Source organism: Neodiprion pinetum, chromosome 2 (assembly GCF_021155775.2).
Source record: "Neodiprion pinetum isolate iyNeoPine1 chromosome 2, iyNeoPine1.2, whole genome shotgun sequence".
NCBI lineage: Eukaryota > Metazoa > Arthropoda > Insecta > Hymenoptera > Diprionidae > Neodiprion > Neodiprion pinetum.
In genome coordinates, this window is record NC_060233.1 from 28,279,419 (window position 1) to 28,302,986 (window position 23,568).

General features: G+C 37.1%; 1 protein-coding gene across 1 annotated transcript in view; it reads left to right on the forward strand.

Annotated features, from left to right (window-relative positions):
- Positions 1-23,568, forward strand: part of Rbcn-3A (rabconnectin-3 alpha) — a 31,971-nt gene that overhangs the window by 2,378 nt on the left and 6,025 nt on the right. The window contains exons 2-42 of the mRNA XM_046613891.2: positions 220-417; positions 1,424-1,577; positions 1,809-1,883; positions 2,181-2,396; positions 2,540-2,678; positions 2,757-2,954; positions 3,131-3,312; positions 3,516-3,634; positions 3,943-4,033; positions 4,488-4,641; positions 4,740-5,101; positions 5,164-5,453; positions 5,549-5,758; positions 5,944-6,234; positions 6,335-6,481; positions 6,564-6,822; positions 6,913-7,169; positions 7,248-7,464; positions 7,593-7,955; positions 8,060-10,318; positions 10,569-10,883; positions 10,975-11,073; positions 11,190-11,390; positions 11,805-12,032; positions 12,436-12,573; positions 12,715-12,947; positions 13,050-13,231; positions 13,380-13,746; positions 13,828-14,064; positions 14,342-14,594; positions 14,689-14,893; positions 15,182-15,449; positions 16,368-16,541; positions 16,770-16,868; positions 19,520-19,606; positions 20,749-20,809; positions 20,890-21,098; positions 21,231-21,375; positions 21,457-21,674; positions 21,757-21,840; positions 22,289-22,449. Of these exons, the coding sequence (XP_046469847.1) occupies positions 220-417; positions 1,424-1,577; positions 1,809-1,883; positions 2,181-2,396; positions 2,540-2,678; positions 2,757-2,954; positions 3,131-3,312; positions 3,516-3,634; positions 3,943-4,033; positions 4,488-4,641; positions 4,740-5,101; positions 5,164-5,453; positions 5,549-5,758; positions 5,944-6,234; positions 6,335-6,481; positions 6,564-6,822; positions 6,913-7,169; positions 7,248-7,464; positions 7,593-7,955; positions 8,060-10,318; positions 10,569-10,883; positions 10,975-11,073; positions 11,190-11,390; positions 11,805-12,032; positions 12,436-12,573; positions 12,715-12,947; positions 13,050-13,231; positions 13,380-13,746; positions 13,828-14,064; positions 14,342-14,594; positions 14,689-14,893; positions 15,182-15,449; positions 16,368-16,541; positions 16,770-16,868; positions 19,520-19,606; positions 20,749-20,809; positions 20,890-21,098; positions 21,231-21,375; positions 21,457-21,674; positions 21,757-21,840; positions 22,289-22,405 (10,101 nt within the window). The 3' untranslated portion in view covers positions 22,406-22,449. The remainder of the gene's footprint in view (positions 1-219; positions 418-1,423; positions 1,578-1,808; positions 1,884-2,180; positions 2,397-2,539; positions 2,679-2,756; positions 2,955-3,130; positions 3,313-3,515; positions 3,635-3,942; positions 4,034-4,487; positions 4,642-4,739; positions 5,102-5,163; positions 5,454-5,548; positions 5,759-5,943; positions 6,235-6,334; positions 6,482-6,563; positions 6,823-6,912; positions 7,170-7,247; positions 7,465-7,592; positions 7,956-8,059; positions 10,319-10,568; positions 10,884-10,974; positions 11,074-11,189; positions 11,391-11,804; positions 12,033-12,435; positions 12,574-12,714; positions 12,948-13,049; positions 13,232-13,379; positions 13,747-13,827; positions 14,065-14,341; positions 14,595-14,688; positions 14,894-15,181; positions 15,450-16,367; positions 16,542-16,769; positions 16,869-19,519; positions 19,607-20,748; positions 20,810-20,889; positions 21,099-21,230; positions 21,376-21,456; positions 21,675-21,756; positions 21,841-22,288; positions 22,450-23,568) is intronic.

Genomic DNA, 23,568 nt, shown 5'->3' on the forward strand with positions numbered 1-23,568 from the left:
AATCTAGTCGGGTCACACAAGGTAATTCATTATTTACGAATTAATGATGCTAATAAATGTCAACGAACTGATTAGATTTTAAACATTTCCAGACTAATTATATCTGTATAAAAATTATCTTACTTATCATTGCGATTATTTATTTTTTTTTTTCAAATCGAGCACAAATAATACATGTGTGTATTATCAATTGACCTATATTTTTATTTCTTGCCACAGGCTTACGCAGCAGGATGCAACATAGTCATTCTTGCTAGCAACTTTGAAAGGGTTCAAATAATACCAGGTGCGGTACACAACTACATTCGTATAAGCTGCCTTGACTGTAGCACTGACACTGGGAAAATAGCTGCTGCATATGAAAACCAAGTCTGTATATTCGAGCCTACGCCGCTTATCCACAGCACGTGTTCCCACGTAAGTTGTTATTATTATCTTTCATTTTTAGCTTCCCGCTGTAATTCAATGAATTAAATGGCGGTGTGCTGGTGTGAAATTGATAACTAAGTAACCATTGCTATGTAAAACTCTTGCAGTATATTTTTTTCTATCTTTAGTTTTTATGCTTAAACCTTGGGATTTGCTCTAGAGCAATTTATTCTCATGCTTCTTTTTTACTTATTGCATATAGACAACATGAAAATAGTCTACAGTTATACGTGAATTGCATACAGCATTTGTGCCTTTCTAATTAACAAAAAAATTTCAGCTCGTAGAGGCACTTTAGCCCATCTCGGTCAGCTGTTATACGAAATGTGAAGTATGTCGGGCGTGATTCGTAATTGAGGAGAAAATGAAACTAGCTCAACTATGTTTAAGCTATCAAACGGTCGTTGTATTTTTATTTCCAAAATGGCTGCTCTCTATAATAGCTGATTTCTATTTTCGGATCAATATCTCTCTGTCGACTAACCATCGACGCAGTTACAGAATGTCCTAATCTACATAAATCGCCCATAAACTTTAACTAGAATTATTTAAAGTAGAATAATTGAAGAATCTAGTACCCTATGTTGTAATGCAGATATTTTCGTTCCTTTTCATTACCCAAAGAAACAGAGAAGAGGACATAATTTGTCAAATTCTGTTACTCCATCCTTGCCTTTAATGCTGTCTGTAAAATTTGCACCAATTACAATTATTTCGAGATGTTGAAAGTTAAAAATTTGCAAAAAGTCCAATCCAAGAGCAACTGACAATATTCCACAGAATCGAATTACCAGATTTTACCTCTTTTTTATGAATCACATCAATTCATTTAGAATAAAAGTACTATACCATTCAACTGCATTGATTGTCACTATTTTTTGAAGAAAGGAGAAAATTTTGTGGTTGGAATTTACAGCTTTAGAGAAATTTTTTGCGTTTTCAACTCAAGTTCTCCACTAACAACCTTACATTTGATTTAACACTTTTGCTTTAGCAATTGGAATATCGCTGGGTCCAGACTGGCAGTCTTCAAACAGATTCCCACATTAGTAGTTTATCATGGAATTTGGAGGGGACGAGGATACTGACAGGTGGGGAGCTGCTGCAGCTATGGCATCAAAATATTCAACCGTTCCAGGAAGAGCACAGTAAGTAGTCTTAAACTGTATTTGATCGAAATGTAATTAACTGATCAACGTCATTGACACAGATTCTTCTGTTGCTTGTGATAATGAGAAAATAATTGTGTGATGTATTAGGTTGAAAAAAAGGATTGAACTTCATATCTCAAATTCATTTGATAGAGTCAAATTGTTTTCAATAAAGTTACTAGATTTTTATAAACGTTAAATAATTTATTTTCAACTCAAACGTACAAGCAGCGACAAGAGTACAAAAGTTGCAAATGGAAGAAGCTGGAGATCCCAATACTGTTGGATCGACTTCACAGGATCGTGAGTTCTTGGCTCAATTTGAGAATGAGCTTGATTGTTGATTCGCATAATTTAGGCATGCCACGCCAAATGCAGTGCACAGAAACTGCAGAGTAATATAAAAAATGCAAAAGAAATTTCCGTGATTAAAAAACGACTAATAATTTGTTAAATTATGCAGTTTGTCGCCTATAAACTTGGCTCGTATTCATAGCATGGCTCTCGTTCGCTTATAAATGTTTACCTGTCAAACTGCAAACATTCTTCATGTGTACATTAATAAACATTATTCACTCTCTCACGATATTTACCCATCAGCTACCGGCGGAGTAACGTTTTCCATTGGTGGAGAGGCGGACAGTCCAGGAGTTGGTGATTCGAATATGGGCTCAGATGCAGGAACTTGGAACTGCGTATGGAAATGCCGCACAGCCACCCCTGTACATCTTATGAGTTTCAGCCCAGATGGCACTCTTTTTGCAACAACTGGTCTGAACGATAGATTAGTGAAAATCTGGTTTGAAAATAAGCAATGTAAGCTAGTTTACAGCTTTCTTTCATATCTTTAGACACAAAACAGCAGAGTAAACAACTATGTTAACTTGTTCAATCACCAGCTTACTGATATCTCATGTGAATTACATTATTTATTTGATTTTGGCTGGTTTATGTTGCAGTATTTCCAACACGAAGCATGGATCACTCAAACTTCAGCCAATCTACAACCAATGAAATCAGTTACAGTTTCGTTTACGTCGCTCATCCGCGTGCAGTTACTCAATTGTCTTGGCGCAAAACGAGTAAATACATGCCAAAGTTAGTATTACCTGCTTCATTCAAAACGCTTTTAGAAATTATTTGTAATTGCATTGAATATGATCTTTTCTCTAATAGGGGATCTGTGTCTAACATGCTGGTTACTTCTTGCCGTGACAATATTTGTCGCGTTTGGGCAGAGACGATACCACCAGAAATTGAAGGGCTAGCCAACATGAGTCAATTTGAAGGTCCAGACAGGCATGGTCATCACGGAAAAAACCGACATCATAGCATGCATAAGCATCGTTTCATGCAGCGTCTGAAACACATGAAGTATTATATTTGTTCCCTTTTTACATCTCTTCTTGGTCGTTTGGTAACCAAGCGTAGGCCTAAAATGTATTCGATGTTGTGTCAGACTGAAAAGCATGAACTCCTTATCCTTCATTATATATGTTGAACGTTTGAACCGATAAAGCAGTGACACTGATATTTTTATTCATTAACAGAACTTGTTTTCATATTCGACGACACGTGAAACAGCAACAAAATCAAGCTGGTCATACAGCTCCTACTCTGCCTACTCTTCCATCAACATATTCGGTTCACGATTTCCACAACCATTATCAAGGCACCAACCACTATCCAGGAATGCATTTTCATCTGGCAGCAAGTATTAACGCTGAAACTGGTAGAGTATTTAAAAATTTCAATAATAATTGAGAACAAGTTATTTACAATTAAAGATTTAATTTATTGAACGACTATTGACATATTTTTATGCTTTCAATATAATTTGTATCATAATATTCAAAATAAATTATTTTTTATCAAAATACATATGATTTTGATATTTCTTTAAATTATGATTGGCAGTGTACATTGATGTTATAGATATACCTTTGGTGCCAAGTTTAATTACCGGAGATCCCGAGCGGGAGCCAAACTTTATATTGCACTGGCTAAACAACAAGGAAATGCACTTCACTATGCAGGCCGAGAACATTTTACAGGTTATTTAGCAAATTATGTAGATAATGCTTGGATATTGTAACGCTAAGGTACGGTGTAAATCATCTGCTTTCATTTCTTTAGACATTCTTACTAATCAGTAAAACTAACATTCTTTCCTCAAATTTATGAACAAGTTCTGAATTTTTATTCTCTTAACTTAATCTGTATTGATTTGCATTCCTTTCAATTTTGAATGGAAATTAACAGAATTTAAAATTTTGTGAAATGCTTAATAAAAACTAAAGAATTTGCTAAAAGTTTTCCTATTTTTCACACATCTTAATGTCATTTTTGTGATTTTTGTCAGGAATTGACTCGAAAAGTTGTCGAAAAAGAAGAAGGATTACAACATGACGGAGACAATGTAGATCATGATTCAGAAGACGAGCATACACCGAGTAAGTTCAGTAATAAGACCTTAATGGCATATAGTATGGTATTTGGTACTTAGTTATCATTTTAGAAGCTTGGTTTTTGCACCACAAAATAATGCTCATACCTATCTTAATAGTAAAATGGGAATCATCTTTCGCTGTGAATACACTCTTGTATTGTTAATTTATAAAGAATGCACTGTTTGTTCTGGTTTTAGTATTGTTTGTTTGTTTTCTTTGTAGTTTGCACTTTAAAAGATAAGTTTCAACTCAAGCTTGTTAGTTACTTTTGGTTAATTTAATTGTGCACTCATTTTAGTTTCACAGTAATTTAAGTTTACCATCATTGTTTATGAATATTAAGCAACATTGTAAGAGTAGAAGCGGTCTATGGTCTTGCATGCGCTGCATGGTTGTTGGGTATGGTGTCATTTGTTAGGAACCATCTTATCGTGTTATGGTATGATACGCTCTTCAGAGAAGGGAGCCGGGCGTCATCAACACAGCCAAAAATCTGGGGTTGGCGGTAGATCAGGAAGCCAGGAAGATCATAGTAGTGACGAACATCACACAACCCACACATCGTCTCACCACAGTCTACCACACAGTGTACAATCCCACCAAAGCCTCAGGTGCCTTAGTTATTTACAGTAACATTAGTAATTGCTGTCATTATATGTGGAATTGTTCTAAGAATTTTTATCCATCACTTCATTTTCGTTCCACACAGCAATACGACGTCCATCAATTCAATAGCAACGGATGCAACATCGTCATTAAACCACGTACCAGACTCATTGGATACTAAGATAGAAACTCTGCTTCGTGATTGGCATCACAATCCCGACCTTCTCTTTTCAATTCATCCGATTGACGGCAGTTTTCTCATCTGGCACATTGAGTGGCTAGATGAATATCACCCAGGTTCATTCAGACAGGCACAAATATCATTCTCTACGAGGATACCGAACGCTTTTCCTCTTGGAGATGCATCAACAATGAGTCACAATGTATCAATGTATTCCCACAATACTGGTGGACCTTTGCTCAACATCAGAGAGGCCACCAAATCAGCTGCTAAACCTGCAGAGGGTAAGCGATGATGAGATTCATCATCAAGCCATTTTACCTTATTATTTGTTTTCTGTGAATAGCTGCTGAGGTGACTACGCCACTGCCAAGTCTCATTGAACAGGACGAAGAACAATCTACGCTAACATCAAAGGCTGGTCAGGAACTTCTTAAGAGCGTACAAACTCTTGCCGAGCAAACTCAGAATGGGACTCAGAATTCACAAGGGGCTGAAAATGCAAAGAATGTTCAGGAAACTATTACAGATATGCTCGCACATCCGAGTCCAATTGTATCAATGGTCTCAAAACACTCTAATGGTACGCTGAATTTGTGGCAACTAACGTTTGCCGACAAAACGAAATTCTCCCAGGTAATTGAGTGAAATGTTTAACAGCTGTCAACAAGTTAATGGTAGTTTTATAGAATGCCTTGTGTCTGAAAAAATTACTTCTGTTTCTTTTGCAGGTCCTCAGCATTGGGCATGCTTGCAGAGCATCTGGTCACCGTTTTAGAGTGAATGATATCACCTGTCATCCAGTATTGCCTTTGCTTGTTACTACCTCACATCACAACATGCCAGATTTCCCTACTGTTGAGACACCAATGCCTGGATCTATGAGCGATATGGAAAATAAACAAGATCATAGACAGGGAAAAGATGTAATGTCACCTACCGTAAGTTAAGTTAAATAATTTTGATAAGTAAATTTAAAAAGTTTAAAGTTAAAAGATGTCCAGTTTTACAAAAATTTTCATCTTAAATTATCCTCTCATCCTATAAAACTACATGTGAAATGTTTGTTCAATCTAAACTTTACCTGTCATTTCCAACACTGCAAAATGACTTGTTTTTCTTCCAGGGTTTTTGCAGTGAATTAATTCTGTGGCGGGTAGATGCAGTAGGACCATTGTCGAAGAGCGGAGGCGTGTCTGAGCTTGCTAGAATCAATTCCCCTGAGATTTCGGCATTCAGTAACGTAGCTTGGATACCGACATTGCTTCCTAGTACTACTTTAGGCAGTTTATCTAATTCGCCAAGTGCCTGCTTTGTTGCTAGCGACGGAGAGAGCCTCAGAGTTTATCAAGCAGTTATAGACGCTAGAACACTATTGGCTGAGGTTTCTATCAGTGAAAGAAGAAGCAGAATGATGGTAATTTATTACTCAAAACAAAAAATACTCACAATTCATTAATTTTCTCTAACCATATTGCAAACAGTTTATCGTATTTCATAATACGTTTTTTAAATAGGATTCTATGGCCAGTCTATCGACTGACACGTCATCTGATGACGGACTTCGACACTCTATACACGACAAGATTAAGATAGTGTCACAACAATCAACATCTAGACCAGGTTGTGTTATCCAATTGGATGCAATAACTGACGCTGCACACGTAAGTTTTTGACCTAAGAAACACTTGTTAAAATTTCCTAGGTCACTGGTTGATTATTTTGAACCATTTATTTCCGATATAGGATTGGCAAAATACGCAATTCCTTCACGTATTCCAAGAACAACTCATTACTGGTGAACGGAACGATGAAAAACTCCCCGGGGTTGAAACATCCACGAATGACCTAGGGTTCATGGAGTCTACATTAGACGCCATGGTCGATTTACAACAGTCGGCCATATTCGAAGAGCCTTTCTATATTGTCGTTCTTGAAAGAACACAAAAAGGGACAACAGTCCACATGTGGAGACTGGTTATCGCCTCGCAACCAGAAACGTCTGGTATGTTGCCTGAACACGTTGAAATTTATCACAATAATCTAAAATTATTATAAGACGTACTATTTTACACATTCGCTCTTTATTTTCAAGGTTTAACTGGGTCCATGATGTATGTTCCTGACTCTCATCTTGTACAAGATGAAGATGACGAGGGTATGCCAGGTCGGAATTTACAATCGGAAGGCAGAAGGTCTCGCAGAACCAGTCAAACGATGAGTCGAAATCCGCGTGATGGCCAGCCTGATTTTGATTCAGCGTTTCAACACCGACATCATCAAAATAGCCACGTTTTAATCACAACGACCAAAGTTTGTACTCAGGAATTACCTCTGCCTGAAGGTGTCGAGGTTCGTATTTAATTTTTGCATTGTTTAGACGTGAAAACTATCAAAGGAACGCAAAATATTGATACTTTACATCAACAGGTTGTGCACGCAGCCCCAGCTGCTGGTCATCTCAGCAGCTCCTCTATTTATCCAGCGTGTTTTGCTCCGTACATAGTCGTCACTGCATGCAGCGATAGTACTGTTCGTTTCTGGAAATGCAAAGTTACCAAAACAGGCAAGGATAATATACTGAGTTACGAATGGTGCGAATGGGAGATGATACGCAAAAATCAAGAGTCAACAATCGATATAACAGGTGAATAACAAAATTGGGAATGATCACTCGATTTTATGCACGAGTTCATTACTGTATTTATGAATCTAAAGATAACTGCTTTACATTCTAATTTCTCTAGTTGATGTACATCTTTTTCCAACATTCAGGTCAGCCACTGAATATTAGTGCAGCGTACAGCGGAAGAATAGCTTGTGCATACAAATATGGAAAGTCATTTACTCGTCCGACCAAAAGTGATCCTGATTCTCGTTATGTCAATCTTTGTGTTGCGATATACGAATGTGAGAGTACAGGAGGCAGTGAGTGGGTGCTAGAAGATACGATACACTTGAAAAACATACACTTGCCTAGAATTCAAGTGGATCAACATTTGGACTTGAGTTATTTGTACGATAGTAAATTTTTACAGAAAAAACAGAGACTCACTCAAGTGTTACAAACGCTCAGTCACGAAGATGTTAGGTCAACACGTAACGGAGAAAATGGGGACAGTACTAAAGCAGCTGCAGGTTCGTTAACATTAAATTCCATGACACAAGATTTGGGAGCATCATTATAGGATTTGGAAAAATGAATGAAATATAGAAATTTTATCAATGGTCCTATTTTTCAGGTCTATTGGCTGTTCCATCTTTTAGTACACTTCAGTCGCTTCGGAAATCAATAATAGAAAACGGCAACACATGTCCCCTGACTCAGAAACACCTCGTTCAACTTGATTGGGTATCTAAAGAAGACGGTTCCCACATATTGACCGTTGGTGTAGGCTCGAAAATTATGCTCTTCACATCAGTGAGCTCCGATCTTGCTCAGGCTAATATGAAAGCCATGAAAGAGTCCCAGCGAACCAATAGACCGATACTTAGAAAAACTTCATCTCTGGCTCAGCCCCAGTTCGTTGATGAAATACGCTGGATGAAATTGAGAAAAATCGAACTCACCACAGCTGACGGACTGCCACCACTACCGATGCAGATTTCCTGGGTCAGAGACGGGATTCTGGTCGTCGGAATGGACTCGGAAATGCATGTTTATTCTCAGTGGAAACCAAATCCACAGAATGATTGTTTCCATTCAAATACCCAAACTCAAGAATCAGATGAATTTCAGGCAAGCAGAAACCTTAGAGACGAAGACCTCCGGACTTTAGCACAAGAAACTTCTCAAAGAAGATTGGCCAATGTATCATCAATGCCGCATCTCTCCCGCGTGAGCAGTATTAATTTAACAATGCTAGATGCCAAAAAGAAACGCGGAATGCAAAATGAGAATGTCACTTTTGACTATATGCCTGACAATGGCTTGTTCGAAGCTTCAAGGATAGCTTGTCCAGTACTGCCTCAGTATCATCCCAAGCAATTGATGGAGCTCTTAAATTCGGGTAAAATTAGATGGGTGAAGGCCATTCTAGCGCATTTGGTCAGATGCATTTCAAGCTCTTGTTCCCTTCGAGTAGATGATGAAAGTTTGGTAAAACAGCGTGGTGGATGGTCCAGATCAAGAACAATGTCTGTGAGCTATGTGGGCACAACTTCGCCGCTGGAACCAAGAGGTTCAACGACCCAAATACCAGAGGAATTGACGCTGGATTATGCAGAAATAACGTCGATTCCCCCTCTGCCATTGTGGACGCTTTTGATAGCAGATAAGGAGACCAATATGGTATTGCAGCAAAACGATGATAAACAAGATTACAACAAATTGTTTGATGGGACATTGGATGAAGAAGAATCTCTGGATGACATGTTGGATGAAGACTATGATCATACACGTCAGAAAGATCGGCGATCTTCAGTTCCAGAAAGACAGGGCATATCACACTTTGGTCCGAGACAAGGAAGACTGCTGTCGCGCCTTTTAACCCACACTCACTTACCAGGATTATCGAGTCTTGATCAAATGCATCTCTTAGCCTTGGCTGACACGGTATCGACTTGCAACACCGATTTCGCCGAACGTTTTGCTATCGATGCTGCGAAAAACGCAATAGCCAAGGAAAATTTGACTGGCATTCCAGCAGGAGAAGAAATATCTACCGATTCTCTTGATGATTGTGGTTTGAGGTTCCTACTTGCAATGAAACATTACAATTACCTAATACGCTGTCTTCCACTATCACAAAGAGCCCAATTCCAAAAGCAGGGTGTATCTACGAATAATCTTGTATGGGCTTTCCATTCAGAATCTGAAGATGAACTATTAGGACTCATACCTTCCTATGCTAAAGGACAGCCAAAGTGGTCAGTCTTGAAAGAACTCGGTGTCGGATGGTGGATTAACAGTAACACAGTATTGAAACGTTGCGTAGAAAAAATAGCAAAATCTGCTTTCCAGGCGAATCAAGATCCTCTTGATGCAGCTATATACTATTTAGCCATGAAAAAGAAAAATTTGGTCTGGGGTTTGTTCAGAAACAAACGAGATGAAAGAATGACCGCCTTCTTTTCTAACAATTTTGCTGAAGATAGATGGAGGAAAGCTGCGCTGAAAAATGCTTTTGCTCTGCTCGGCAAGCAGAGATTCGACCATGCGGCTGCGTTCTTTTTGCTAGCTGGAGCTTTAAGAGATGCCATCGAAGTTTGCCTCAATAAACTTAATGACATTCAGCTCGCTATGGTAATAGCCCGGCTTTACGAAGATGACAGGGCTCCGCCTAATCTTAAAAGACTACTTTATGAAGAAATTTTGGGTTGTGATATGGAGGGCAATAATGCTGACATACACAAAGCTCATCCAGATCCATTCCTCCGAAGTATGGCCTTATGGATCCTTAAGGATTACACCGGCTCATTGAATACTTTGCTATCTACCAATGTTGGCTCAAACCACCCTCAGTATAATGATGAATCAGAAAAACCTGAAGGAAGTACCGGTGAGTAAGATAGTAATTAACGGTATTGTCTTTCAGTATTAGACAAGTAATCGTATATTTTCACTTTTTAATTACTGAATACTCCTTTTTTCATAATGTATTTGTTGCCTATCAAATCCTTCTTGATTAATATACAATACATGTATGGAAATCTGTTTTGATTTTAGTTAGTAGGTTTTTTGATAACCTATGTAATTTTTAACTTTAATTGTTCACCTGTACGTTTAAGAATACTGATTAATTATTTCAGCCAATCCAAATGTATTCAACTTCTATGTCTACCTACGTACTCATCCGTTGTTAATTAGACAATACATTGCGTCTACCGCTCAGGACAAAAGAAAAGGTCACTCAGTTGTCATCTCCGGCTTCAGTTATGGTTCGGAAGCTAAAACTCAGGCTGATAAACAACTGTTGTTAGAAGACAGCATAACTCCACTCGAGAGACAGCTGTACTTCACCACGGCACATGCTCACTTCAAGGCTGGCTGCCCGGCTCTTGCTCTAGAAGTTTTATCGAAGCTGCCGAACAAAGTCATGGATACGAACTGTGACGATTCTCCAAGTAAGTGAGAGACTGATAGTATTTCAGTATTTTCATAAAAGGGTCATGTTTTCTTTGTTACATAGTACTTACCGTCGTGTCGGATTTTCAGGCCTTCTCAACAGCCCGACAAAGGCAAAAACCCAAGATGCACAGATTGATACTGGAATCATCACTTGGGATTCACCTGCTCCACAATCAGTCCCTCAAGGTATTTTTTTTAACGCGTCTACGTTTTATGAACTATCTCGATACGGAAGGCCGTTTGTCGATTTTAAGAAATTATTCCAATTTTCGAAATATTATTTTCACAAGTTTCGATTCTAGAGTCGAGTTCGATAGATTGGGGTGCACCGGCAATGGATTGGTCACAGCAAATATCGAAGCAAGCAGAAGATGAGCTAGTATTAGATTGGGAGGATAACGACCATGGAGATGAGGACGAAGATGCCGATAGTCCACCAATGAGTATGAATTTGGACAAACGGGAGAAGAGTATGGAACAGATGTCTAAGGACGAACAAAGTGGTGATTATTACTGCTTAATAGACTGTCTCAGAAAACATTGACTAGCAAGAAATAATTTTTCGCTTGTCCAACTCTTGAAAAAACGCCTTTTCGCATATCTAAAGCAGGCACAAAAAATAGCCGTTTTCATGCACTCGCATAAACGTACAAACGTACAACATTGCACCCGCTTCACGTACTTGAAAGACGCATTTTCAACAGGAATAAGACAAACAGAAATCGTACATATGATGAGTAGAAGGTAATTTCACTCGTATAATGACCAACCTCGCTTTGCTTGGGTGGCAACCGTCCTACTTGTAATTCACCTTCCGTCTACCCTTGATATACAACGTACTGTTTCTTTCGCCGTGAGATCTCATATCGCAATCAGATCAAAGAGATACAATGTTCTTAATTTATATTGTACTGTAGATTCCAAACCAACGGGACAGTTGGACATAATGGCGCAACAGCTAAAGTTTATTGCCTGTCTAAAAATTTTGATGGAAGAATTATCAACATTAGCCACTGGCTTCGAAGTTGATGGCGGGCAGTTACGATACCAGCTTCATGTTTGGCTAGAACGAGAAGTTGACGCATTGAGACAGTTATGTAGCTATAGTACTGGTCCAGATGGTGATGCAAATAATACTTCAGAATGTGAGTACTATTCATCTAAGTAAATAAATTACTATAATTATGCAACATGATTAAGACGATTGCCAGTTGATTCATTCGCTGTGCATACTGATATGTGATAAAACTAACTTATTTAATTTTCTCAGCTCTAGTTCATTACTATTTTTTTAAATGTTTAGTAGAAATCAAATACCAATGTAAAGATAACATATCAAATAACAGATGTGTTTGGTATTTTAGGAAATTTGAGACCTTGATGACTCAAACTTAAACTTCATTAGATGTTAAGATTTCATAGCATATAAAAATTGACCTCGACATTCATTGTATGCCGCTATTTAAAAATCGCGTTTTATGACATGTATAATAATTATTGGTCTATAATTTCAGTACGATTAACTATACTTTTCTTATTTGGTTAAAGATGATGGCGGTATGATGGAAGATGTGCCACCTTACAGACCAGGAGAACAACCAACGTTGCATGAAATTTTACTTGCTGAGAAGTTGGACTTTGAAGCTAAAGTTCAGAGAGCTGCAAAAAGAAAGAAGTGGCTGAAAGGTATAACGTGTTAATATTGATTAAAGTCTTTTTATACCAGAATAACTGTTTTCCTTATCACTAAGACACCAAACAACGTTATAATTTTATCATTCTATCAAATTGAATTTTGCTTGTTAAAAATAAATGACTTTTTTACAGCAAACGAAACGCTATTGCGAACTCTACTCTCTTATTGCTCGTTGCACGGAGCATCTGGTGGTGGATTAGCATCGGTACGAATGGAGCTGGTGATCTTACTGCAAGAATTACAGCAGGAAAAAACTCAGCAGCAACTGCTCAGTCCTTTGCCGTTTCCAACGACGCTGCCTCTACTTAGTGCTAGTGTCGCTTGTAACAAAACAGTGGTTGCCGATCCTGTTAGGCATTTACAGGTAAAGTTCAGAAAAAAACAGTTAGTCTACTTTTCCTAATATAATGAAGACAGTAATTTGAGTGAATCCAAATATCTACACAGTGCTTTATGTTTACTTCAGGCTCAAACACATGATATGTTGCAAACTGTGATTGAACTACGGTCCCCGCCTATGCCTACACGAAATACTCATTACCGCGAGGTATTCATTCTGAGAGACTTGGCTGTTGCCCTGAGCGCATGCATCTACCAATCACTTTGTGACTCGGACACATTTGTCATGAAGCATCATCAACCAGAAAGGTAATAAAGGGTTGAAAACTTGTTATAGTTTGTCAATTAACTAAAGATTGATCAATTTTCATTGACGAAAACATTTCCAACGAGTAAATTGTTTATGAAATATATTGTTGACTCATATTCACTTATTTTTGTGTCGTCTTTCTCACAGTTTCACAACTCAAGCTGAAATAGAAACGTTTTCGGGCGGACACTTGGTTGCATCGAACAAGAATTATCGCCGATATTCGATAGACGATGGAATGACTATAACGACGTTGCCATCAAAATGGCCTGGTGTAACTAACTTACGAGCGCTTTTAGCTCGGGAAAAAGACGAGGATGCGCCAAAGCTAAATATCCTTCTTTGTGAAGCGTTTGTCGCAACTTATATGAGCCTGTTTGTGTACGCATTGTCCAGCTGCGACAGTCACATACTTTATCGTCTAGTCGGACAAAAGTTTGACCAGAGTACTTGGTCATATCTGTTCGGTGGTGGCGTTAAAAAACTACTGCGTGTTGCGAGTACGAATAGTCAGGTAGAAGCGAAATATTTTCATAGTTATTATTCCATATATTATAACCAGTGATAAAATATGTCGACCGATTATATTTCACAGAGTGCAAATGCGAGCGTGGAACGTGGCGACAGTGTTTCGAGCGAATCACAACCTGGTAGTGCTGCTGGCGGTGTTTGGAGTACGATGACCTCATTGACAAAACAGAGAGTTAGGCTGAATATGAAACTCCTTGGACAGTTTACTGGGCAACAGCCCAATATGAAAGAAGACAAACCTACATACAGGGAACAGTTTGTTTCTCCACAGATGAGCATGGTGTCCTATTTTCTTATGAAGGTCAGTATGTCACTTACTTTTTCTGTGTATCACATTAGGAGAATGTATAAAACTGAAAAAAATGGTAGATGAGACTTCAGAGATGTGGTACTTTCCAAAATATTTGAAGTTTTCCCTAATTTCTATGTTGATCAAGGGAAAACAACAATTTGTTTTATTTTCTAAATAAAAAGTAATGTCGTAAAGTTAACGAATAATTGAATTTGGATGCATGAGCTGTCTACGTGTGGTTAAACATTGATAACTGAATTATTGTAACTGATTCTTTTTATTGCAGCCTCATATAGAAGGAGACGACCCGGATGAAATAGACTATGATTCAGCAGATTCAGCTGTATCAGATTTAGATTCGTCGTCAGAGGAGGAGGATGTATTTGATACAAACGCAAAACCAAAGACAAAACCAAAAGACAATACAGAACATTCAAATCCAGTTTCTTACAGTTGGTGTGTTATGAGATTGGCTATTGTTAGAATATTACAACACCAACTACAAGATTACCTCACTATTGCCGGAATAGAAATGCAAGGTAGTTGGAATTACTTATTAACATCATCATCCCCCCCTCCCCGCTCTCAAATCAATGGTGCACAAACTACATTGAGACTCCATTATTATTATAGAATTGCCAGTTAGTAGCCCTTTAATTCACGGAACGCTGGGCATAGTCTCTTTATGGCAAGAAACCTTGAGAGAGGAGCTCGAATCAAGAGGTCCGCCCCCTGCTAATTATATTCCTGGATGTGCCCCGGATCCAACACCCACGCCAGGACGGCCTGCGATACATAAATACCGATCTTTACTAGAAAGGGGGAACACACCATTCAAGTATGTTGTAGTTATGCTAGTTGATGTACCTGTAAATACAAGGCAAAATTTGGATATTGGTAATGTTGGAAGATCTGACTGATCAACACTAAACTTATTGGGCCTGGTCAAAATGACCGGTTTCAACATAGTAAGAATGAGGTGTTAATGTAACTTTTATGTAATATAACAAGTTACATCGCTGCGCGAGAAGTTCTAACATTGCCGATATATGCTTTTTGCCTTATATTAGCTAGAACTAAAGATTCGTACAATGATTGTATAAGAATGTATGTCTTATCCATACAGCACACGCATGGCATCTGCTGCACCATGCAATCGTCTATGGTGCTATCTTGTGAGGCAAGAACTGGTGCAAGATATTTTTATCAGAGCAGTATTTGGTAAAAGGAGATCACTGTCGTCAGTTATTGAAAATAGCCATTCAGCTATCGACGGTATGAGTAGAGGCACTGGTGAAGATAAGGGCAGTGATAGTAGTACAAACAGTCTTCCGGAGCCAGTCAGAATTATTCATAAAGAACAGGATAGCATCAGTGCCTTTTGCCTAAACCAGGTTCGTCGCAATTTTAAGATTACACAGCTCTACAAAATAAATACTTTTTTTTGTTGCTCTGATTTTTTCTGTGAATCCTGGTGTTTGAGAACGTAAAACTTACGAATATAATTATGATTATATTAGATTGGCTCTGGTTTTTATGTTATTGTAGTATTGTATTCGAGATGACTCAATGTTTAAAGGCGAATTTCTCTTGAACGGTTAAAGTTCTATATCAGCAGTTTTTTTATAGAGCGTGAAATTTCCTATAAGAATCTGTTAATACAGATAGTTTATTAGATGTACGTTTAGATGGTTTATATGTCAGACGTTTATGAGATATATTTTTTCCTAAATTTTTTTACCTGTTATTTAAATGGAAAATGGAAAAAAATCAATATTAAAAGCTCGTATTTGGCTGAGATATTCTATATAAGATGCTCTACCGAAAGTTTGATGCGTGTTTGAGAGAAATTTTTTAATTTTTTTTTTTTTCGGAACACCCCAATACCCTCCCTTTCGAAGAAACTTGTTGTGCCCTCTTTTTCATGGCGAGAACAACAAAGTATTATATTTCTTATATTTTTTATACTTCTGCCCGAATAAAGTAAGCATAACTAAGGTTATTGATAGTATTTTTTTGATAAACTTTAGATATTAAAAAAAAGAAATCGAATTTTTCACCTAAACATTGCTTTTTTGAGTCATATATGAAAATGTCGATAAAATAAATAACTAGAGTCAATTTCGAAAAACTACGCTTACTCCTAAGGTCGTTGACATCGAATCTTTCTAAGACGACTCAAATATCAAGAGCAACAAAAACCACTGTTGACCAGTGTTATATGTTTGAAAATTCGAAGTAGGAGCATAAATTACAATCAACCTAAATACACAAATTTCTTTCATGATCCTCAAACATATTTTGATTGATAGGTCAAGCCAGGGCTCATGGCAATGGCTACGCCCAGAGAGGTACAAGAAATGGACATTTCCTTGCTACTGGAACTGCCGTCGTGGTTGGAAGATGAGTGTGAGTTTGATATCATCAATCTGAATAAGCAGCCGGAACCAGAACCCACACAGCCAACTAGCTTTTTGGTGATACAGGTATGAGTCTGCAATATTTTACGATATTTTGTGTAAACTCTGGTTAACGTAAGTGAGATAGACTTTCTTTTATTTCGTCAACAATTGAATTGATTTTTGAAACACAACAAAAGTTTAGAGAATCAAAAACTCCTATGTATAATTTAATTTACACCTAGTTCGACTTTTTTGCCCACATTCTCTTGGCAACTGAAATGTAAACGTATCTCCTTTTTATATTCGCAACAGACAGCAGCTGATAGACCGCTCCTTGCCCAAAGCCCACAGTCAAATAGCCCGCAACCGCAATCAGGAATAGCTGGCCAAAGTGGGCGTGGTGCTAGTGTGGTAAGTTGTTATCTTCTAAATAACTTTTGTAAATTTTATGTCACAGTTTGTTAGGGTTACTGTATGATTTAACGTGCTAATCCCCCTCCTATATATACCTAGGTGATAAATCCCGTGTTTATATCAAACTAATCACGCAATACACAGCATTGAAAAATTTATCTTTCATCGCTGCATTTACGATTTCTAAGAAATAATATTTCTTGCGCTGTAAAGTACGGTCCATAATAAATGAGGCGATTGAATCAAATTTGATGTAACACACGATAAACAATTGATCACTGTATGTACGTGTATTACTTGAGTTTCTAGGCTGAATTACAGTGGATCATAACTTACAGCCATGTTTCAACACATAAAACTTTACTTTCTAAACAACACCAAGCAGTCATATTTATTTACATATGAAAATAATTTGTGAATCGTTTTCTGAATTACGTGAAAATTTAATTTTCAATATACACCTGCCCTTTCAGCTGACATTTTAATAACTCGTTTACTCTAAGGGGACTGGTATGTCTGAAATCGTTTAAATTGGAGTTACACTGACCATTCGTTCCTGTCGTAACGGGCGGAGAACTTAGGTTTTTCATTTTGATTTGTATTCAAATACATATCAGGAATCTCTGTTACAAGTGCCCTGTCCGAGCCACATGGTCACGACCAGCGCCGACACATATACAACTTTTACCTGAGCCAAGCGTAACAAAAAAATGCTAGGAACAAAAATTTGTCTGTGCTGGTGCTGGCGTTGACCGTGTGGCTGGAAACGCCTTTGCAACAGGCATTCCGGATAGATAATCAGATATAAATAAAATTTAATGAAGATGAAGATATAAGTTTTCAGCAAAAGTCTTTACACGGTTTTGTTATATCTATAAGGCAACGATCATTAACTGCTAATGATGCAGAAATTGGGATGAAATTATTTGTGTCACTGATTTTTTATCGCTGGTATATCAAACCAGGTTTTTCAGAATACAGTGACAACGTACTTAAATTGATTCTCTTCTTTTTATTTGTCAATTTTCATGCATGCTGGTCCTCATAAAAGTGTTATTAGCTGTATTTGTAACACCGTCTAACAGATTCACACTACGTCTATGGGTATAACAAATTGGACTCATTGTGGTAGATTTTTTATATTATTCCCGACTCAACGATAATGTATACATCTTTGATCTGATAAGTGGGAGAAAAGTAACAATTATTCCCTCCTATACTTATTTCCTCATCTTTGGGAGAAAAGTGACTCTTTTCTCCCGCTAAGAGTTTGTTAATGTGTTTTTTAATTTTTCTGGTTTTCTCTCTTTTTTTCAATTTGGAACTATTTCCTTCTGTATTATCACCAACTTTCAATAATATTCTAGTTTTCACACTAATAGAATGATCGCACTTACACATAAACGGTAAAATGACTATGATTTTTTATACGAAAATGCTTTATTCGTTTTTTTCATGTGATATAAGAATTATTTATGGGAAAAATCCAAATTTCAATGAAGTTTCAAAATTCAATTGTGGAGATATCAATCGATTGATATGAATCGTGATGTGAATTGTTGATGCTGCTAATATTGAATAAATGTCAGACAATTATTTTTGTTATACTTTCATGAATTTTTTTTAATTTCATTTTATTTTTAGAAAGTATATTTTTAAATGCCCTGGTGAGGGCTTTGCCCCTGCCCTCCCGCCAGGGCCTGCGACCCTTGAACCGATCCGACAATCTACGCCCCTATTTTACTTGTATGCATTTTTTACAATTTAACTTTTCATTAATAATCTCTTTTCTGAATCGTACCCACAATATTGCAAAAAATATCAAGTCCCACTCTTCAAGTCAATAATGTGGCCAGAGTTGAGTCAGAAACAAAGTCCTATATGCAACACAGGAATAACAGTCGATTATTCCCTCGTGTGATTACTGCCCTCGCTTCATTCAGGCAGTAAACCCACCCGTGGTGACTTCGCCTTTATTCCCTCGTTGCATAATGTACTATTTTACGGGATTAAATCTGAAAAAGAAACATCTGGCAAGCAATAAAGGGAATTTAAATGCGCCATATGATAAATAGTAAAATATTCGTTATACCTTTTGTGACGTAATTTTGAAGAACTTGAGTCACTTTGAGTGTTACAAATCTGGATAAAGTCTGCCGCATTAGTGTAATTCACCATCAATCCCATTCTTATATCATTAAAATAAAAAAAAAAAGTACAGTGGTTGACTCACAGGATTATCGATTATTCAGTACTGTTCAGATTTTTGTAAGAATTGAATAATACACCTATAATAGGTTTTTACTTGTGATGCATGTAGCCCGAGATATTGTGTGAAAAATGATTTCGTACCCCATCTCTTTGGATGAAACTTTAGAACAAGGCTAGCTCATTTGACGAAAGCGTTTTTCATGTTTTTCTCTGTATTGTAGAGTCGAAATGAGTGATTTTTCCTATTTTGTGAAGTGTATTGTTATTTGATTGATAAAAAATGTTGGTAAAAATGAGCTATACTTCCGGTGCCAGAGAGTATGGTGGAAATTGCGTTAGGGTAGCACACGTGGTGACAGAGACAATGTTGCTTGTTCAATGCTTGCCTAACACACTCGGTCTGCGTCACTGATCTGGCGGCTCACTTGCTCACTCAGATGAAGGGGATGCCTGCTTTCCCTGGCTCCCACGACCTGCGCTTCTGTCAGTTTGTCGCTGATAGGAGTAAACACTTGTTGAAGCCGGTGAGACTAACATCTAACAGACCCTAGTGCCTACCTTTTTCCTATTTCCAATTAAATGTTCACCAATTTTGATGTCAAACTACACTCAACTTCATGTCTGGCCTATGATATATCCACGATACATTATGTTTTCAATATTTTTCTCAATTTAGTACACTTTGTATCAACAATGCCGAAGTATATTTAGTTTTTGGTAATTCATCGCTAGGGTATATCTTGGGTCAGACAGAATTTGCCAACAAGCATTGGGCGCGTATTTATGTTCTTAAATCTAGGCATGGTATAAGAACGTAACAATCATGGTAATAAGTTCGTAATTTCATAATAAAAATTAGAAGCTATCATATGATCATAGTTCATAGTTGTAAGTTTGCTATTTTTGTTGAACTTTTTTTTTTCAACAGCATACCGTAATGACGTTCTCCTTACTCTGTCGTATTGATTGTTAAGTCATAGAACATTCGGTGGCTGTGTGTTGTATGTATTGATTTGGTAATTGTTTTTAATATTTATTAAAATTTCTATCCGTTCATATTACTTCATATATGTGGGAATAAACGCTACTCTGATCTAGTTTTAAAAAATTTCGTAAACTGATGATTGAATAAAAAATGATGACATCATTATATTTATACGAATAAAGGGCAAAATGTTATATCTTGGTAATCTACATATAATCACGTCATAATCGCGTTCTATTGACAATGAGTATAACTTTGCATGGATGTAATTGTATCTTCACGGTAATAATTTCTCTTTCCGTGGCTTACGAAGATTGGAGCACTAATCGATACTTTGCTATTTTTACGTTGTCTCAAAATAAATTTCACTCAGTAAAATGTTTCAATTATTATAAGTGTCTAATGAAAAAATGAGATGTTCAGAGCACTGCCTTCTGTCGCATGCTTTATCTGGATTAGGCCAGATATTTATTTATTCATCTATTAATTTATTTTTATTATTTTTACGCTGCTATTTCGAAATTCAGAGGGCAAAGTTAATGATATACAGTGATTTATGATTACTGATATTATGTCTTTATTAAATTATGTTTCAAAAATCAATTAGCCACCTTAATATTTCACATACCACACATTTATCGTAATTGAAGATACTCACAGGCTTATGAATTTGTACGACAGGTCCTCAAACACAAAATTGATGGCATAAGACGTGTATCTTCACACCCGCTCCTACCACTGTGTAAGTCAATTGTAATAGAATCTAAAGAAAATTCATCGATGTAAGATTCAGTAAATGCAATTTAACTTTTGGTAATTCAGACTTAACGGGCTCCCAAGACGGTTCAGTTTCCTTATGGGAATGGGGTCATCAGTCAGCGGTAGCAACTCCTAGGCCTGCAGGTACCTTTGCTAAAGTGACAAGAGTCCGTTTTTCACAACATGGAAATAAGTTTGGAGTTGCTGACTCCGATGGACACCTCAGCTTGTTCCAAGTAGCCTGTCGGGAAGGCACTACAAGACCATTTTTCGTAAGTAGTTTTATAATTTTGTTTCATTAGGCATTTGATTGACGTAGCTGTATGTAATTTAGCTCAATTTTTCCCTATGATAATCTAATTGTAAGTAGTTTGACACATATATTGTTCATCTTTCTGTCACAGAACTACCAGTGCCACAGTAAGGTGACAGCCGATTTTGTTTTCCTGGGTGCGTGCAGTTTAGTTGCAACTGCAGGCCATGGATCCGAGGGTCGCAATGTAGCATTGTGGGATACGCTGCTTCCGCAAAACAAGTCACTTGTCCAAGGTAGTTAAACGGACTGAAGAAAACAGATCAATTCTTGATACGTTTGAGTTTGTAATAACTCTATCTTCTTCACGTTTCAAGGTTTCGTATGCCACGACCAGGGTTCGAGCTCAGTGATCTTGGCACCACAACACCAACTTTTAATTAGCGGTGGAAAGAAGGGTGATGTTAATATTTTTGATGTACGGCAAAGACAGCAACGGCAAAGATTTCAGGCTCATGAATCTGCAGTTAAATGCCTAGCACTAGATCCCCATGAAGAATTCTTTGTTAGCGGAGCCGGCGATGGTGATATCAAGGTAATCGATCGTGCATGGTTGTTGTTTCCTTACAACTTAAATATTGTTCATTTTTATAAAACGTCTTCCTGCACCTTAATAGGTCTGGGGCCTTACCGTCCATTCTCTACTACATTATTTTCCCGGTGAGCACGCGAGATCAAGCTTTTTCAAAAACATTGGCCAGGTGAGTCATTTCTGATTGGGGTGTATCAGAAAATTGTGTAAATTGTATCTTTAAATTTCTAAGCTGTTGTAAGGTTTGTTTTTTTTTATAGATACCGTGAAGGTTTATAAAGTTCTTTCAGATTTTATGTAGCTCAGTTGATATGTGTACAATAACATAACTACTTTAGAATTTTCTGGATTTCTTTATACTTATGTATACATTCTTCTGTGATTGTTTGTCAATTATTGCGAAAAACAATCAGAAAATGTTGTTCAATTTTATTTTGTATTCATCTCTTAGATATTATCTATTCTCATCTGAAACATTTCGTAAGAATTGATTATTGTGAAGGAAGCCAAATTTTGTTCGCTTTATTAATGTCCGCTCAGTAATCTTACTTGTTCCTGTACGTCTTATTATTTACATTAATCTGACAATTAGCTCATATTATGTTTGTTTTTCACAGGGTGTAACTCAATTACAAGTTGATTCAGCTGGCCGTTTATTTTCATGCGGTGCCGACGGTTCAATGAAAGTTCGCCAACTGCCCGAACGTGACTGCGTAGTGCACACTCTTTACTAGGACTAAGTAATTCCTAAAGGAAAATAAACTCAACTACTTCCTACGTAAGTAAACCAGAGCAACTCAAATCAATTACGTATATCATCATCTAAGCTCATCTGAGGTCCGCGACATCAAAAAATTGCCTTCTATAAAATTTATCATAACCAGACTCAAAACTGGTTCTTGAATGTCTTTACATTTTTTTCACTACATGATCGAATATTACGATGATGTCTTCTTTGTGATCACAATTTGTAGTCCGATCACGAGGTAGTGACAGACTTGAAAAATCTCTGAATGATAAAATGTTTGATTTGTCGCTGAAGCACTTCATACAACACCAGCGTAGAATCTCAGCACTACCTTTTGCATAACACCAGAACAATAAATTTCATAGATGAAATGTCGTTATCTACTACCAATATTTACCTTAAAAATATTTACTACCTCTTGATTGTACGTAAAAAAACTATTCATAATTATTATGCACTTTCTTGAATATCCAAGGTAAAAACTTGGTAGAAAACGTTCAGTATGACACATTTTATCTTGATGTGATTTCATATACACAACGATTGTGAAGCTAGTACAATTTTATTATTCTGTCAGTTCCTTTTTGTAAATCATGAAGTCGATTTACCTATGATTTTTTGAAAACGTTTTCTTTGCCCTTCACCTCATAAGAAGAGAAATTTGAGCGTTGGCATCTGTATGAAAGTCGGATAATTGTTTCTTTCAGGTTCGATATAGTCTTGACACATCCTAGAGATACATGAGTCTCTGAGTATGTCTCTGTAATAAAAGTTAGGTGATAAAGGTAGCTCTCCGCAACAAGTTGGGAATGTTGCAAAACTGTTCCCTTCAATTTTTTCTTCCTTTAACTATTTTCTGACAATGAGTATTATAACATCATACATATGCATACATCCATACATATACGTATTCACGTTTATACAGTTCTGCGCTTCTTACGACTATTGCGTGGCCATAATGGATACGAAAGGAAACAGAGAAATGACATCATATTCTCTGATCACCTTAGGCTTGTGTGCATAGAAACATACAAAGTGTATCGGTACAATATAAATACGAATGCTGAATTTCAAAATATCATCTTCAAGCTCGTAAAGAGAAACGATAGAGAAAGAACATATGATCTCGTTTTGGCCCGTTACATACGT